The 15,930-nt window shown below is 40.5% G+C and overlaps 1 protein-coding gene across 1 annotated transcript; it reads left to right on the forward strand.

Annotated features, from left to right (window-relative positions):
- The first annotated feature begins 4,515 nt into the window (after nt 1–4,515).
- On the forward strand, nt 4,516–5,809 carry LOC106043353 (olfactory receptor 11L1). Its single transcript, XM_013192766.3, has one exon. The coding sequence runs from the start codon at nt 4,727–4,729 to the stop codon at nt 5,663–5,665; it is 939 nt and encodes a 312-aa protein (XP_013048220.3). The 5' UTR covers nt 4,516–4,726; the 3' UTR covers nt 5,666–5,809.
- Nucleotides 5,810–15,930: the final 10,121 nt, after the last annotated feature.

The raw sequence follows: 15,930 nt of genomic DNA on the forward strand, positions 1-15,930 counted from the left end.
CACACTGACAGGGTTTAGGACTGACAGATGAAGCATCTGCCCAGAGATGTTGTCTTTAAGAGTGGCAGGCAGGACTGCCAAAGGGACAATTCCTTACAAGCTTCCCTATGTTGGCATGGATTTGGCAAAAAAAGAAAATTCTTCTCTGGCAGCGTAATGATGGACATGAGGATGCAACACAACAGATATACCCCTCCTCCTCCTGCCCGTCAGGAAAACAGATTGTAGGTAAAATGTTATGTGAGATGAGGAAATACTATCAGTGAGCAGGAAATTTCTGTTGAACCTATGAAGTGTAAGACTTTGTCCGTTTGTCCCAGCCTGCAAAGGTGCCTACACAGGGGATTCAGCTCAACCTTTGCACTGGCTTCTTTGCAAGAGCTTCAGAAATTGGTGCATACCATAGATACCAAACGTTAGAGCTCAGTGACAAATACCAATTTGCTTGCTTTCCTCTGTTTTTTCCCCAGCCTACACAAGCCAGAAATTCTGTAAGAAAAAGGAGGAACTGCAGGACAGTTTTGGGGATGGTCCTGGGAAAAGGGGTATGTCCTGTCCCTGTGAGGTGATCACTGTATTGGTTATACCCTGCTGAGCAGCTAAACTCCACCACAACTGCTCTCTCACTCCCCCTCCTTAGAAGCAGAGAGGGAGAAGAAAGTAGAAAGTATGCTGGAAAGAAAAAAAGGCTCAGAGGTTGAGATAAGGATAATTTAGGAAGAGAGAAAAAAACAAGCAAAGGCCATGTGGAAGCAGAGAGAGAGAGAGGAAAAAAGTTATTCCCTACTTCCCATCAAAAAGCGATGTTTGGTTATATCCCAGGGAGCGGGGCCTAAATATGTGTAGTGGTTGGTTGGGAGGACAGATTTCTTCATAATGAGAGCCACTCCCCTCCTTCTCCCTTCCCACCTTTTATTGCTGAGTGTGACACCATACAGTATGGAATATCCCTTTGATCAGTTTAGGTCAGCTGCCCTGGTGATGTCCCCTCCCCACTTCTTGCCCACTGCCTACCTACTGGCTCTGGGGGGCTTTGGAGACAGTTTTGATGCTGTGCCAGCACTGCTCAGCAATAGACAAAACACTGGTGTGATACCAGTGTTCTAGCTACAAGTGCAGAGGATAGCACTGTATGGGCCGCTGAAGGGAAAGATGACTCCATCCCAGCCAGACCCCGTACAATCACAGAATCAAAGAATATCCCAATTTAGAAGTGACCTACAAGGATCACAGAATCACAGAATCATAGAATCGGAGAATCATAGAATGGCTTTGAGACCACCTGGTGAAATTAAACAAATACAAGTCTATGGGTCCTGATAACATACACCCCAGAGTCCTGAGGGAACTGGCTGATGTGGTTGCCAAGTCTCTCTCCATCATATTTGAAAAGTCACAGCAGTCTGGTGAAGTCCCCAGTGACTGGAAAAAAGGAAACACGACTCCCATTTTAAAAAAGGGTAGAAAAGGAGGACCTGGGGAACTACAGACCAGTGAGCCTTACGTCTGTGCCTGGAAAGATCATGGAAAAGATCCTCCTGGAAGCAATGTCAAGACACATGCAAGACAAAGAGGCGATCTGAGACAGCCAGAATGGCTTCACCAAGGGTAAATCGTGTCTGACCAATCTGGTGGCTTTCTACGATGGAGTGACTGCATCAGTTGACAAAGGAAGACTGACCGATGTCATCTACCTGTACTTCTGCAAGGCCTTTGACATGGTCCCACATGACATCCTGGGCTCCAAATTGGAGAGATATGGATTTGATGGGTGAACTATTCAGTGGATAAGGAGTTGACATGAAGGTCGCACCCAGAGAGTGGTGGTCAATGGCTCAATGTCCAGGTGGAGGCTGGTGATGAGGGGTATCCCTCAGGGGTCTCTCTTGGGACCAGTACTGTTTAATAACTTTATCAACAACATAGACAGCGGGATTGAGTGCACCCTCAGCAAGTTTGCAACAGAAGGAAGGGATGCCATCTAAAGGGACCTGGACAAGCTTGAGAAGTGGCCCCACATGAACCTAATGAGGTTCAACAAGTCCAAGTGCAAAGTGCTTCATCTGGGCCAGGGAAATACTGGACATGAGGACAGACTGGGAGAAGAACTCAATGAGAGCAGTGCAGCAGGGAAGGACTTGGGGGTTCTAGTGGATGAAAAGCTTAACAGGAGACAGCACCTGGCCGCTGCGATGGGTGCTCACTATGGTGAATTCTAAGTTATAAAAGGTAGAGTTCCCAGAGGAGAGGAGAGGAAGAGAAAGGCAGGTGTTAAAGGGAGGAGAGGATCCTCCCTGCGCTCCTCCCTGCCCCGCCGGAACTGCCCCACACAAACTGCCTGCCAGGAGCATTCACAGCTATATTCTTCTACTTCAAGAAGCTATCTTAGAATGAGAAGGATCTCTTTGGAGTTTTCCATAACCTTACATTGTTCACCAAATCTGGGATGAGTAAAATGAACTAAGTGACTGGGGATAAACACTGGTCAAAAGATCTTGCAGAAGTCTCATACAACAAGCTGTACATGACCCAGAAGTACTCCCTGACAGTAAAGACCAAAAGTACCTGGACTGTGTTAAAAGTAGCATAGCCAGTAGATTGAGGGAAGAGATTATCCCTCTCTATTTTTTCAGCACTTGTTAGGTCTCATATAGAAATGGCCTCCAGTTTTGAGCCTCACAGTAAAGGCAAGTTAATTATCCACAAAGTGGAGAAAATTCAGTGGAAGGCCACAGGATGTCCAAGTGGCTAGGGTACTTGCCCTGTGAGTGGAGGCTGAGGGAACTGAGTTTTATCAGTCTGTAGAAGAGAAGGTTTGGACAGGACCTCATTGCAGCCTTCCAATGAATCTCTTTTGTACTGTTAACTCTACTTGGAGGTGAAGAACTCAAGAGAAAAGTCTCTTTAAAGTTTCCCTCATCAGTAAGCTTGCCATTTCCAAAAAAATAAAAAAATGTTTGAAGAAATAAGAAAGTATGTTTTGATGCTTTACTCTTTCTAGATACCTTCTGACTGAAGAAAAAAAAAAACATAAATAGGAAATAAGTTAGCAAAAAGTCTTTTTTGTTCCTTTTTTATTTATTTATTTTTCTTTTTAGTTTTCCCCTTTAACATTTTGAAGGCAATCAGAAATTATGAAGATGAGCCTTGAAAGCCCATAAGTGGTGAACAAGCAGCAAAACATATGTTTTGCCTAGAGAGCTTTCCCAAAGTGTCACTCAGAAGATGCAGTAGAAAGACACAACCTGGATGAAATGTGTTGTGAAAATGTCCCAGAGCAAAATCTTCAATTATTTTTATGTACTTCAAAATTATTTTCTTTTTCACAATAGAATTTCATTTTACAGTTATTTGAGCTGCTACATTTGAGCTTTTTTCAGAAAGCATGGTTTGGTTAGCTGAAACGTCTATAATGTTTCTGGTGAATTCTGGATGCACTTTTTACAAAGGGAGTTTTCCTCCTACTGACAGGCTGTAGATGTGTCATCAGCCTTGCAGTAGTAGCTAGGGTGCTCTACGGAGTGTCTCCACCCATGGCATTACTCCCTAGAGATGCTTAGTAAAGACTGAAATCAATGCTTGGTACAGTTCCACCTTTGTCTGTGTCTGCCTGTCTTCATAAAAGTCAAGACTGACCAAAAGGTAGTTGAATCTAGAAGGGTTTCTATCTAACGTGATGTTGTAGTCAATGTAGGAGATTGGTAATAAAACTCTAACTACAGAGTAAAGGACGACTAAATTCATCAGGTAATCGATTTTCCAGTACTGTCATTAAGTGTGCCTCAATCTGAAACATGTTAGTTACTGACGAATCCAATCTGAGAGAAGGACCTGAACACAAACTGAAACCTCATCAGTACCTAATGTGTTCGTAGTTTGGAAAAGGTCTGAGTAGAAACCGGGCACATATTCAATATTACGTGTAGTGGTTCATATGTAAGTGAGTAGATAAGTACTATATGAATCTGCTTTATTATGGGTATGGAAAATTGAGATTATTCTTATGAATTGCATTGTGTCTAATCAACTTGTAATAATAGTTTATTCACTATGGTTTCCATTCCTGAGGCAGGAATTTTATCTTTATGCACAGTATTTAACAAGAAATTATATTACCGCTGTTGAATCTGTGTGGAAGTTTGTATCCTGCCATAGCAAAGCATTCTGAAAGTGTTATGTGTTACCTTGATGTATTTGAACAGGACCATGTATATGAGTATTTTAAAATCATTATTTAAAAAAAAAAAATCACAAATGTAATAATTACTGTTGATTGTGTATATGAATTCTTTCAGTGAACAGTAGATCTTTTCTGTCTGAGTTCATATGTGTAAGTTTATGTACTGTTTTTAAGCATGCATTAGTATGAATGATATCTATTATATCTACTTATGCAATTTTTTATACATATCCTTATGAAAAGATACATATCTTTATGTGAAAGTGTGAAGAGTGGCTGTCTACATGACCATTTGCAATTCATTCTGTATCTGTCTGTGTGAAGTTCATGAAATACATGTTAAAAAATCTGTCTTGGGATGGATAGAGAACAGGATGTAAGGAAAGAAGGCAGAATGGAAGGTCAGATCAGTAGTGACTTTGATACTGCTCCAAAATGTTTATTTGAGAAACATAATCATTATAAAGAACAACTTCAGTACTTAAAATTATCACGTTCTGATACTGATTACTTCCTTAACAGACAAACCCTGTATTTTTCCAAAAGATGGTAAATGACACAGCAGTACTGGAATTCAGGCTACTGGGTTTCAGCGGCAACCCACAGTACCAGATCCTGCTATTCATAGTGTTTTTGGTTATTTATATTCTCACCATTTTAGGAAACTTCATTATTATTTCAGTGGTGACACTGGAGCCACGACTTCATTTACCCATGTACAAATTTCTCAAGAACCTCTCTTTCCTAGAGGTCTGTTACATCAGCACAATTGTACCCAAGATGCTGGCCAATCTACTGGCAGAGAGGAAGAGCATCTCTTTCTCAGGGTGCATGGCACAGCTTTTCTACTTCATTACCCTGGGAGCCACTGAGTGCTACCTCTTGGCAGCAATGGCATATGACCGATACCTTGCAGTCTGTGAACCCCTGCACTATATTGTGGCTATGACTGCTGAGTCTTATACTCGTTTGGCTGTGGGCTCCTGGATCACTGGTATCTTCACTGGTTTTCTCCCCTGTCTGATGGTCTCCAGATTGCATTTCTGCAGTTGCAACCTCATTGATCATTTCTTCTGTGATATCTCTCCACTGTTGAAGCTGTCATGCTCAGACACCACTGTAACAGAAGCTGTCATCTTCATCCTCTCTCTCCTGGTTCTTTCCAGCTGCTTTCTGTTGATTCTTGTCTCATACCTACTTATAATCCTCAGTATCCTAAAGATCCCCTCTACTTCTGGAAAAAGAATGACTTTCGCCACCTGTAGCTCACACCTCATGGTTGTGACTATATACTATGGTACAATGATTTCCATGTATGTCCGTCCCACCTACCGCCTATCCTCAGAGCTCAGCAAGGCTGTATCTGTGCTCTACACAGTGGTGACACCCCTTCTGAATCCAGTCATCTATGGCTTGAGAAACAAAGGATTCAAAGAGGCATTGCAAAAAATAGTCATCAGACACCATCGTCTTCATGCTTTGTAAGCTGGGGAGACTTCAACTCTGACTCTTGTTATCCAGGTTCTTTGTTATATTCTGATTGCAGTGCAGGTTATCTTAATAACATACTACAGTAACAGTTGTTTCTGTTTTTATAAAAAATAATTCAAGCCAGTTATTACTGTTAACCAAAATAATTCCTGGCATATTTCTCATGCTTCACTTTCCTCTTTTTCTTTTTCCTTTTTCCCTCTCTATTTACCCAGCATTTCATTTACTTTTTATTAATTTTATAATTACTATCTGAATTGCATTTTATATTCTTGTTACTGCACAGGCACAAATACATAAGTTTCATATGTGCTAATAAAGGTTAAAATTTCTGTATTATTTATGTGTTTCATTGCCTGTAGATGCTAGCTCATTTTTCTCTTGACCATTTTTGGTGTGTCTATTGATTCAGAATAAATGCCACTGCAGTTTTTCTGTGTTTCATGTGTGGTATGTGAAACAAATATATTGACATAAATAGAAACAGTGTAATTGCCTGTCATGAGGAAAAGGTATCTGAAAAGTACATTTTCTTTTGTTCTTTTACAATAATTTAACGCTATGAATAGTTAATATGGTTTAACTGAAGGATACTATTCCTTTCTTTTCTCCTTAAAGGAACATTTCAGGTGTTGAGACATCAAATTATACTCTTATATTAGTAGGTGCGGACTACTTAAGGCATCTGCAGGAGATTATGAGTCATGTCACGGAAGCCATAGGAGAAGCCATCTTCCTACAGTAGCTGCTTTATTCCATTGAATCACCTATGGACCCTAACATTCTTGGACCCATATGTTTATGCATCTGATTTGTCCCCTGAAACTCTACTTACAGAAATGAAAGCTTAGGTATCTACCCTGCATGTGGACGCCTGTGTGAGGACTCACAAGTTTAGAAATCATAGAATCATAGAAGTCCTTAGTACATAGAGATAGGGACTGCAAAGAGTCAGAACAGCCTAAGAGATACAGCTGCCATGGTTCTGCTAAAGAAAGACACTACAGCAAGCACTCCATTGAGTTCTTGCTATTGTCTGCATCTGAAGCAATCAAATTGTCTGTACCCTGGCCTTCTCCACTTGCCCTGGCTGGAGCCCTATGTGCTTAGGTGCCAAGGACAGAATTGCACAAAAGTCTTGATAGCAAGACTACCACCATAGCCACAAGATATTCAATGCAAACAGCAGTGAGAGTAACCTTGCCTGACTTCAGCTACCTGAAGTTATGAGCATTACCTTAATCAAGTCAGGATAAATCACAGTTAATTGGGGATAGCAAATCAGGTGCATAAAAAGAAACCATTAGTAATATCTTTGTGACTTATTAGATGCTTCAGAATAAATCTTTTGGTTAGCAGACTCAACACTGGATCAGTCAGAGACTACCCCTTTTTAGAGTTACAGGTGGAGGCCATTCAGGGCACTGCAGGGCATTCACAATGACAATAAATGCCTGTTTTTAGGCAGCTAATTTTCTTCCCAGCTATACACTTCAGATAAGATGAATGGCACTCTATAAAGACTGATGATACTGACTAGGATTTCAATTTAGTTCCTGTCTAAGATGCCTTAAGATGATCAAGATATCCATCTGGGGCTGGTAGACAGAGAACAGGATAAAAAAGGAGCCTGCATTTATCTGAAGGTTGCTTTAATGGAGGTTTTCACAAAAAGCTCTCAAGGGTATGCATGCAAGTAGATGCCTTCGTTCTCTAATTCAAAACTATGGAATTAATTTTCTTTGCATTCCTTTCTGTTTGTCAGCCACCTATATGCAACACCTGAATGATTAACTACTCTGGTCTGACACAGAAATTAACAAATCATAGGTTCATAGGATAATTCAGATAGGCAGAGACCTTGGGCAGTCTCTAGTCCAACCTTTTGTCCAAAGTAGTCAGCTATGAAGTCAGACCAGGTTGTTCTAGGCTGGTTCTTATCAAGTGTTGACATGCTCAAGGGCAGAGAGTGCACAGTCTGTTCCAGTGCATGTTCAAGAGATCCCTTCCCAACTACATCATTCTGTGATTTTCCATACAATTTTCTTTTGCACAGTGACTCAGAATCATAGTACAACTACAAAAAAATGCAAATAAAGTAGATATTAGAGCAGTCATTTCATTATTTTCAGGCAGATTTGTCTAGAGTTCAGGAAGAAAAAGAGGGTTTAGGATCTTTGGAAGAAGGAGTGGGCCACTCAGGCAGACTACAAAGATGTCGTGAGGCTGTGCAGGGACAAAATTAGAAGGGACAAAGCCAAACTGGAGTTCAATCTGGTTATTGCTGTTAAAGACAATAAAAAATATGTTTATAAAGACATAACAAAGAAAAGGAGGACTAAGGAGAATTTCTATCCTTTATTGGATGTGGGGGAAAACACAGTGACAAGAGATGAGGCTGATGTACTTGATGACTTCTTTGTCTCAGTATCACACTAAGATATTCATAATGTTTTAATCAAGTAATAAGTATACTTCTGTCAAATTTTCCTTTTATAAAGTAATATATGCATTTGTTTGTTTGTCTACTTACCAATATTTTTTCCAACCACAATATATGTAAATATTTGTTTATTTTAATTCTTGAACAAACATTGACAAAGACTGTTGTCATTAACTCCCATCCCTAATCATCTTTCTGCTCATCTTAATGTACCCACATCTATCTGTCTGTGCACTTTGTCATCATTTGTCGATCTGTAGCTATGTGACCAGTGTTTGCTGTGTTGGTACATTTTCCAGTCACGTGAAAATAATTGAAAAGTCATCTTCAAAACACTATAAAATCCTTATAAATAAAATCATTTTCTAAATTATAGAAGTTCTGGCAACTACAAAGATCAATCATCCTGATTGCATGTCCAGTCAATTTCACAAGAAAAGCAGCAGAGGACATTGAAGCTCACACAGGAGTTGCAATGCAGTTTTACTTCTGCTGTGGGAAGGGTTGGTGAGAAGGAAGACGTTACAAGAGCCACTAACGAAAAAAAGTAACCAGAGACTGTCCACAAGATATTTGACCACAAAGACTGAAAGATGATGAGTTTTTGAAGTTAATTAATTTAACTTTGTTAGTCTTAAATATGAGAAACAAGAGAAGCCTAGTTACATTATTTGTTCATTGAAAATTGCAAAGTCTAGCAAAACACTTCCTCAAAGATGACTTCTCCTATTAGATACCTTCTGATTACTTAAAGAATCAGAAGTAAGAGTAAGCTTATACTGTCCTTACTCTGCCAAGACCTTGTGAGAAAAATACTGTGTGAAGGTCAAACACAGGAGTAAAGTTTCGTGAAGTTTTAATGGGGCCTTCTGAGGCTGTTAGAGATAGAGCTGTTGCAGGAGATCCAAATGGCCCTCCAGGGAGGAGCTGATTAGAGCAGAAAAACAGAGCATGGTTACAGGTGAAGAAAGGAAGGAAAAAATGCTTTCATGAAGCAGCCCCTGTGAGGTGTCCTGTCAAAGAAAGGAGCAAGGATGCTCAACCTTTGCAGCCCTTGCCTGCCTGAGGTTTCTTTCTGATCAGCATGGAGCATGAAGAGGAGATTGCACTCCCAGGATCCTCAGAGGGTGCAGAGGCAGCACAGTAAAGGTGTCTGAGCAAAGATCTCTTCCTGCTTGCCCTGCTGCTGCAGGAAAAAAGCAGCCAAGGGTCTGTGAAAGGGACAGACCTCCCTGTCACAGTATGGCCCAATGATGCTCCTCTTCAACTACAATCACTGTGACTCCTGTCCCATATCTCCTACACCCACACGGTATCCGTCTGGCCTACACATCACTGCTATCCCAGCTGTGGGACTACCCTCCTCTCCTGTGCTCCCCCGCCTCAAGCACTGCTGCTCAGTCCTAAAACAGAGCCCTCAGACTCAGTTTTCCCGATACACCTCTAGCCTAACCTGCAGGCCCCCAGCAGTCCAGCCTCACAGAGATGGTAGCCAGATTCTCCACATAAAGCTTTGCCTGCCCCAGGCCAATTTCCCACCCCACCAGACACCACTATTTCAGTGGTGCTTTGTAGACTGCCCCTGCAACCCCTAAACTTCCACTTGCCACAGACCATTCCCTTAGCTTTCCAGAAATGGATGCGTGTTCTTCAGCCATGAAAACATAATCGGTGCCTCCATACATGGAACAGTCCCTCAGAATCTGAGCAGGATGGACAGAGATGGGTGCTGATCCACTACAAGGAAGACATTGATTTGCTGGAATGCATTCAGAGAAGGGCAATGAAGCTGATGAAGAAAACAAGAATTCTGTGGAACAGCTGAGGGCACTGGAGTTGTTTATGTAAGGGTATGTAGAACAAGAGTGTCTGCTTCTTTAAGGGTATTTGGTCAAGGGCCCTTTTTCCAAGGCAACAAGGGAAAAGAAAAAGGGAGGCAATGATGGGAATCAAGTCTGGTCAGTCACCCTGATTTATGAGAGCACATGACAATGTAGGAATGTTTGTTCCAGAATGGTTATCTGATAGAGAACTTCTAAGGTGGAAGACAATCATAAGAAAAAGACCCCTCAGTCACTAGTTGGTGAGCTAAGAAGCTACAGGTGCCATTTCCAGGAAGGATGAACCTTGCAATTGATAAGATCGTGAACCAAGGATACCCAAACTGAGAGAGTGCTGAAACTGCAGTGGTCTACAAACCTGGGGGGGGGGTTGGGGGGGGGGGGTAGGGGAGGAGGAGTTCAGGGAAAAGGGGGATCAGGAGAACAAAAGGTGGGATAGGTAAAAAACAAATGGATATAAAATCTGGTTGTATGTAAAATGGGGTCTGTCAGTATGCTTGTCTGGCCAAGCACTGCACCTGATCACCACAGTCTATCTTCTTATATCTTCCTCTCATTAAATCTTTTCTTAATTATCTCTCTGTATATTTGCACTTTTTCTCCAAAATGTCCATGAGCTGTAAGGATTAAGCACCAGCTACTGCCAAGACCGGGATATGGGTGAGTGAACCTCAGTGTCAGATATTGCAGTCAGTTTGGGGAAGGGCACCCCAGCCTGTGGTGCTGGGTATTGGAATGAATGCACGGGTCTCAGAAACAGTTACTGGTGGGACCTATGTGTGTGAAAGTGGAATTGGTGCCAGGTACTGGAGCGAGCGGGTGTCCTATTCAGGAATTGGAGGGGTCAGAGCTCTCTGGATCTGAAAGGGTCCTACAGACTTTGAGCCCAGAGTGCCAGCTGCTGGGGGTATTGGTGTGAGGGAACTGGCTGCCAGCAACTGGAGTCATCCCAGTGGCCTGTGGTGCTGGCACCCTTGGCCTGTGGTGCCAGCTGCTGGAGCAAGTGGGGGTCTCAGTGCCAGCTACTGGAGCAAGTGGAGTTCCCTACTCCAAGCCACTGGGGTGGGAGAAGTGTATGTTCCCAAACCAGGTACTGGGACTGGAATTGGTGTGACTGTAGGCATATATGTGTGTGTGTGTCTGATTTGAAAGGATAAGTGTCAGCTACTGAACGGGACAGTGTGAGTGAATTTAGTGCTTGCTATTCAAGTCAGTAAGCCAGTGATTGAGAACTTTAGTGTCAGCTTCTGGAATGAGTGAGGGTCCTAGTGTCAGTACTTGAAGGGTCCTCTACAGATCTATGGAGGGTCCCACAGACTCTGTCATCTACAAAGATACAAAGTATATTAAGATAAAAATAGTCTAGAATCTTTAAACTTGATCATATACAACTATCATTTTAAGGGTATTCATCCAGTTCAATGTACACTAGTCACCAATTTTTCTTCATAACTCCTGGAGATATATACAACATCACAAAAGCTAAAGCCTAATGCATCTCGTTTACAACAAGAATATTTATTTGGTAAGGAAAACTGGATATCTGAACTGTCCATTTTTGGCAACTGAACCTCAGTTGACTTGCTCAAATAGTGTTATATGATACAATATTAGGATGAAGCTAATCTAACATGTTCTTTTCTCAGTTACTTTTCTTTACACTGTACTTGAGATCTGCTCCAAGCAGCAATGCTTCGAGTGCATACTCAAATTCATAGCTTGTAATGTATCACCCCATGCTTATTGTTTAGATAGAAAAATAAGTGGAATAAAGGTATAGGGCTTTGATATATAATTTTGGAAGACTAAACCAAGATGGGAAAGACAGGGTGTGGTCCTACCCTTGTTAATCAAAATATCCCTGGAATTATGACACCAGTAAAATACATTTGAGTTTTATTCAGGAACATGCCAGAAGGGATCCATGAAGAGATTTAGCATTCATGCACTGATAAAATAAGGGGTGCAAGTAGCAGTAAAACAAGAAACAACAGAAAACATACATATATTGACTCTACTACTAGCTATTAGGAGTAAGACTATAATCAACAATAGGTATCTGAGACAGATGAAATGAGCTGTGCCTCAGACTTACCCCCCTTTTCTCCACTTGCAGTAATTTGAAAGATACCTCATGCATAAGAAAATTAACTCCATATCAGTCGAAGACCTGCTTATTAACTGAGCAGCCCAGTGAAGGTATGCGCAGTAAGAGAAGGAGATGCACTCATGTCAGCTGAAAATGTGTACTTCATCTTCATTCAGCCTTTGATACAGTCCCTCACTACATCCTTGTATCTGAATTAGAGACACAAGGATTAGATGGATGTGGATAAGGAATAGTCTGGATGGCCATTTCCAAGGAGTTGCAGTCAACAGTTCGATGTTCCCAGGCTCATTGTTCAATTGCGAATCTCCAACAACTGTCCTGTACTTTGGCCAGATGAACGAGATATGCTTGTTAATCAATTCACATTCCTGCATGTTAATTAAATCACATTCCTGCATGTTAATTAAACCACATTTCTGCTCAAACACAGTCTCAGCAATCCTCTGCTGATTTACAGTCACTGGGTATTTCAACGCCAACAAGCCTGGCAATATTCTACAACAAGAACAATCAAGTTCTTACCACAGAGCCTGGCTGTGCTGTCTCCACTCCACTCCACACTCCATACTGTTCCTCTTAGAGTCACACAAGTTCCCCCAGTGTGATCAATATCTGAGGTTGGAGGCCTAGAGAACTTCTGTGTAGAGCAGCTACACTTCACTCTGGAAGCTTCTTCAATGTTGTACTTTTTCTTTAAAATGTGAATATAAGTTTAATTTCTAAGTCACCTCAGGCAATTATTCCACAGGGGGAGAAGGGAGAGGAAGACATTTTCTGCTTCAGGCATTAGCCACCACATTCACAAAGGTATAGCAATAGCACTGCCTAGCTCCTTGGCTTTCCATATCCTCTGAGTCCATCTTTAGCTGCAGTGTCCTGTTTCCAGAGTCTGTAGTCTACCCAGAAGCCTTCAAAAGCAAGTATTTCAATAGTTTCCCAAGTGTGCATGGCTCCTTCCAGCTGAGGGCATGATAGACTGTTTTGTGCCTGAGAAGAGACTGCAGAAACATAGACTTTGCTAGTAGGCCTAGGAAGGCAGGAGTAAATCATTTTCCAGGGCAGATGTGAAGGCCACATTGTTTGGTATTGCCTCTCATTACCTTTTCCAGGTAATTCCTAGAATAAAAAATCCAGTGATTGATAGCCCTTCATCCTCTAATCTTAAATCTGTTTTCGGAGAGCCAGTTTTTCAAGCTATCCTACTGGATAGTATTTGGTGCATGCATGGTATTTGGTGTTGCAGTTCTTTCATCAAGTCTGCAAATGTGTTGCATGGCCAAGAATCAGCTAAGCTTTCTCCTGAACAAGGACTTGAATGCTCATATTTAGGGGCTGATACTTTCCCAGCTGATCAGCCCAGGCATTATAATACAGAAGACAGAGGTAAAGACCGTAGCTTTCCAAGCCTTTGAGGGAAAACATATAGCTGGAGGTTTATATAAAGGAAACTGACCTGGAGACAGACACTTCTGTTTATAGCCCAGAAAGGCAACCTACACAGTGATGGGGTTCATCAGTGCTGGTCATTTTTAATTCAGAGCACAGAAGCAGGCAATTCCAAAATACAGGGACAGAAGTCTGGCTTGGCTTGAGACAGGGAACAAAACAAAGGATGTTGATTCCATAGATCTTAGATAGCACAAAAGTGTTGTTTTTTAAATTTTTTTTTTTTTTTTTTTATTACTTAAGTGACTTTTTTAGGTGTGCTAAGTTATCCAAGAAGATCTTCATAGGTTAACAAACATGCCTTTATGTGTGTGTACATCTAAGTGTCAGACTATGGGAGGCAATGACTGCTGGAGACCCAGCTGCCAAAGAGACTGTAAAGTTTGGGGGTTTCTAGGGGTAGGAACTTTGTGTGTGCCTACACGACTGAAGTAGACTCAGGGGGAGACAGTGTTGTATAAGAGAGATTTTAAACACATTAAAGGAAAAAAATCATCTGCCATTTCCTTTTTATGTCTATCCACCTACATACATGAATATTCATCTACCCATCTACCTAGAAGTTATTCAGAATTCAATGAATTAATATTTAAGAATTTGATTTCAGATTTAGGAATAAAGAAATTTTCTGTTTAGTTAAGAAGTTTTAATTACAATACATTCTTTTAAACTACAGATTAATGAAAGCTTTGTGAAACAAGTTAAAATTGACAATAAAGAGAAAAGATATCTGGAGAATCTTCTTGATTTATTTGTCATGTAGTAGTAGTATCACAGGTTCTCCACAAAACCAGGAAATTTTGGAGGAAAGCATGGCTGAATAGGTGCTCATTGCCATATCTTTTTTTTTTCTATCCAGGGTTCCAATAATGCAAACTTTTATCCTGATACATGTGATGTTATAATCCATCCTTGCATCATGCTTAATAGGAAACAGAGACTACTGAAAAACACCACTTGTCCTGAAAGTCATTCCACCACAAACATGTTATCTCAGTTGCATAAATTGTGGTAAACCCATGGATGACTGTCTGACCACAGTTGCGAAAGTGCTAAAAGGGGATAAAAATCAATAACTGTTTTCTAGGGCACTCTAAGCAAAATATACACAATTACAGAAAGTCAAGCACAGGCTAAAAGTCTTTTTATAAAAAGCAGAAAGAGGATTTTTAGGGGAAAAAAAAGAAAAAAGAAAGGAAGCTATGTCACCTCTTTTTTACTGCTGAGGTATAGTATTTCTTTCAGATGGGATGCATCTGTTCCTACTTAGATATCCAGATTATGGGCACCAATACCTAAGCAACTTCTCTAGTTCTTCCAAATATGAAGTAAAAATGAATTACCGGGACATGATTCATTTCACTCTCAGCTAAACACCTGACATAAAGGTGAGCAATCACTGTGTATGATTACACATTTCTATATGAACTGTACATGGACATTAAGATACGGGAGCATTGAGTAGCTGTCTCATCTGTTTGTGTTGTAGGCACCAAAGATTATGAGAGTCCACCATTTATACAAGAGATCATCAATAAAAAGATCCACAATGTGAAGTTAGTTTCAGATTATTTGGGAGGGATGCTTGTAATCCTAATTATCACTGCTTTTAATTGACTTCTTTTTTTCAGCCAAAACATCCAACATATGATGATTTCTCTTGGTCTCAAAATTACTTACCAGGCAGTTTGTGTTTCCAGTATCACTAAATTAATTTTTCTGGTATCATACAGATACCACAGCAGTCTTCAAAACAGAATGTCTAATGAAAGGCATTATAATATGCAACACTGGGAATATAAAAAACTAACTAATAGCCTATTGTTATTATTTTTCCTGTCTTGAAAAAAACTCATTAGCTCCTGGCCTGAAATATTAACAGTTTCATACACAAGAGAGAATCTTCCCAGAGGAAGTCAGGAAATATTTAAGCTTCCCAAAGTAAGGCTAAGAATTCAGAGTCGGGCATATGAAAAAAGAGGAGCTATAAAAGAAGTGTATAACAGACTCTTCTACAGTACATAACCAGGAGCCAGGAGAAGCATTTATTTTCCTGTGGTAAACTGTATTGCATGTTTTTAAGTACAATGTTAGACTTAAAGACACAGAGATTGAGAGGGAGGATGAAGACTAGATAAGTAGATCAGAGACAAGAGAGAGAACTTCAAGATTTTTTTATATTGTCTTTTTAGAAACATTAGTTTACAATTTCTAACAGTTCTATTAATACAAGAAGTAGTAAAGAGGAAGGAACTGTATCAATTTAATGTATACTCTTTAGTTCAATCTCCACAGTTATGTGTGTCTCTGTCAATTTGTCTACTCATTTTTAATTTGTTCATGATTTCAATATTAGGGGTAGGTCAGTTCACTGTTATTTTTCTCTTTTCTATGGATTTAGGAATATACATGTATGGAC

This window comes from Anser cygnoides, chromosome 11 (assembly GCF_040182565.1).
Source record: "Anser cygnoides isolate HZ-2024a breed goose chromosome 11, Taihu_goose_T2T_genome, whole genome shotgun sequence".
NCBI lineage: Eukaryota > Metazoa > Chordata > Aves > Anseriformes > Anatidae > Anser > Anser cygnoides.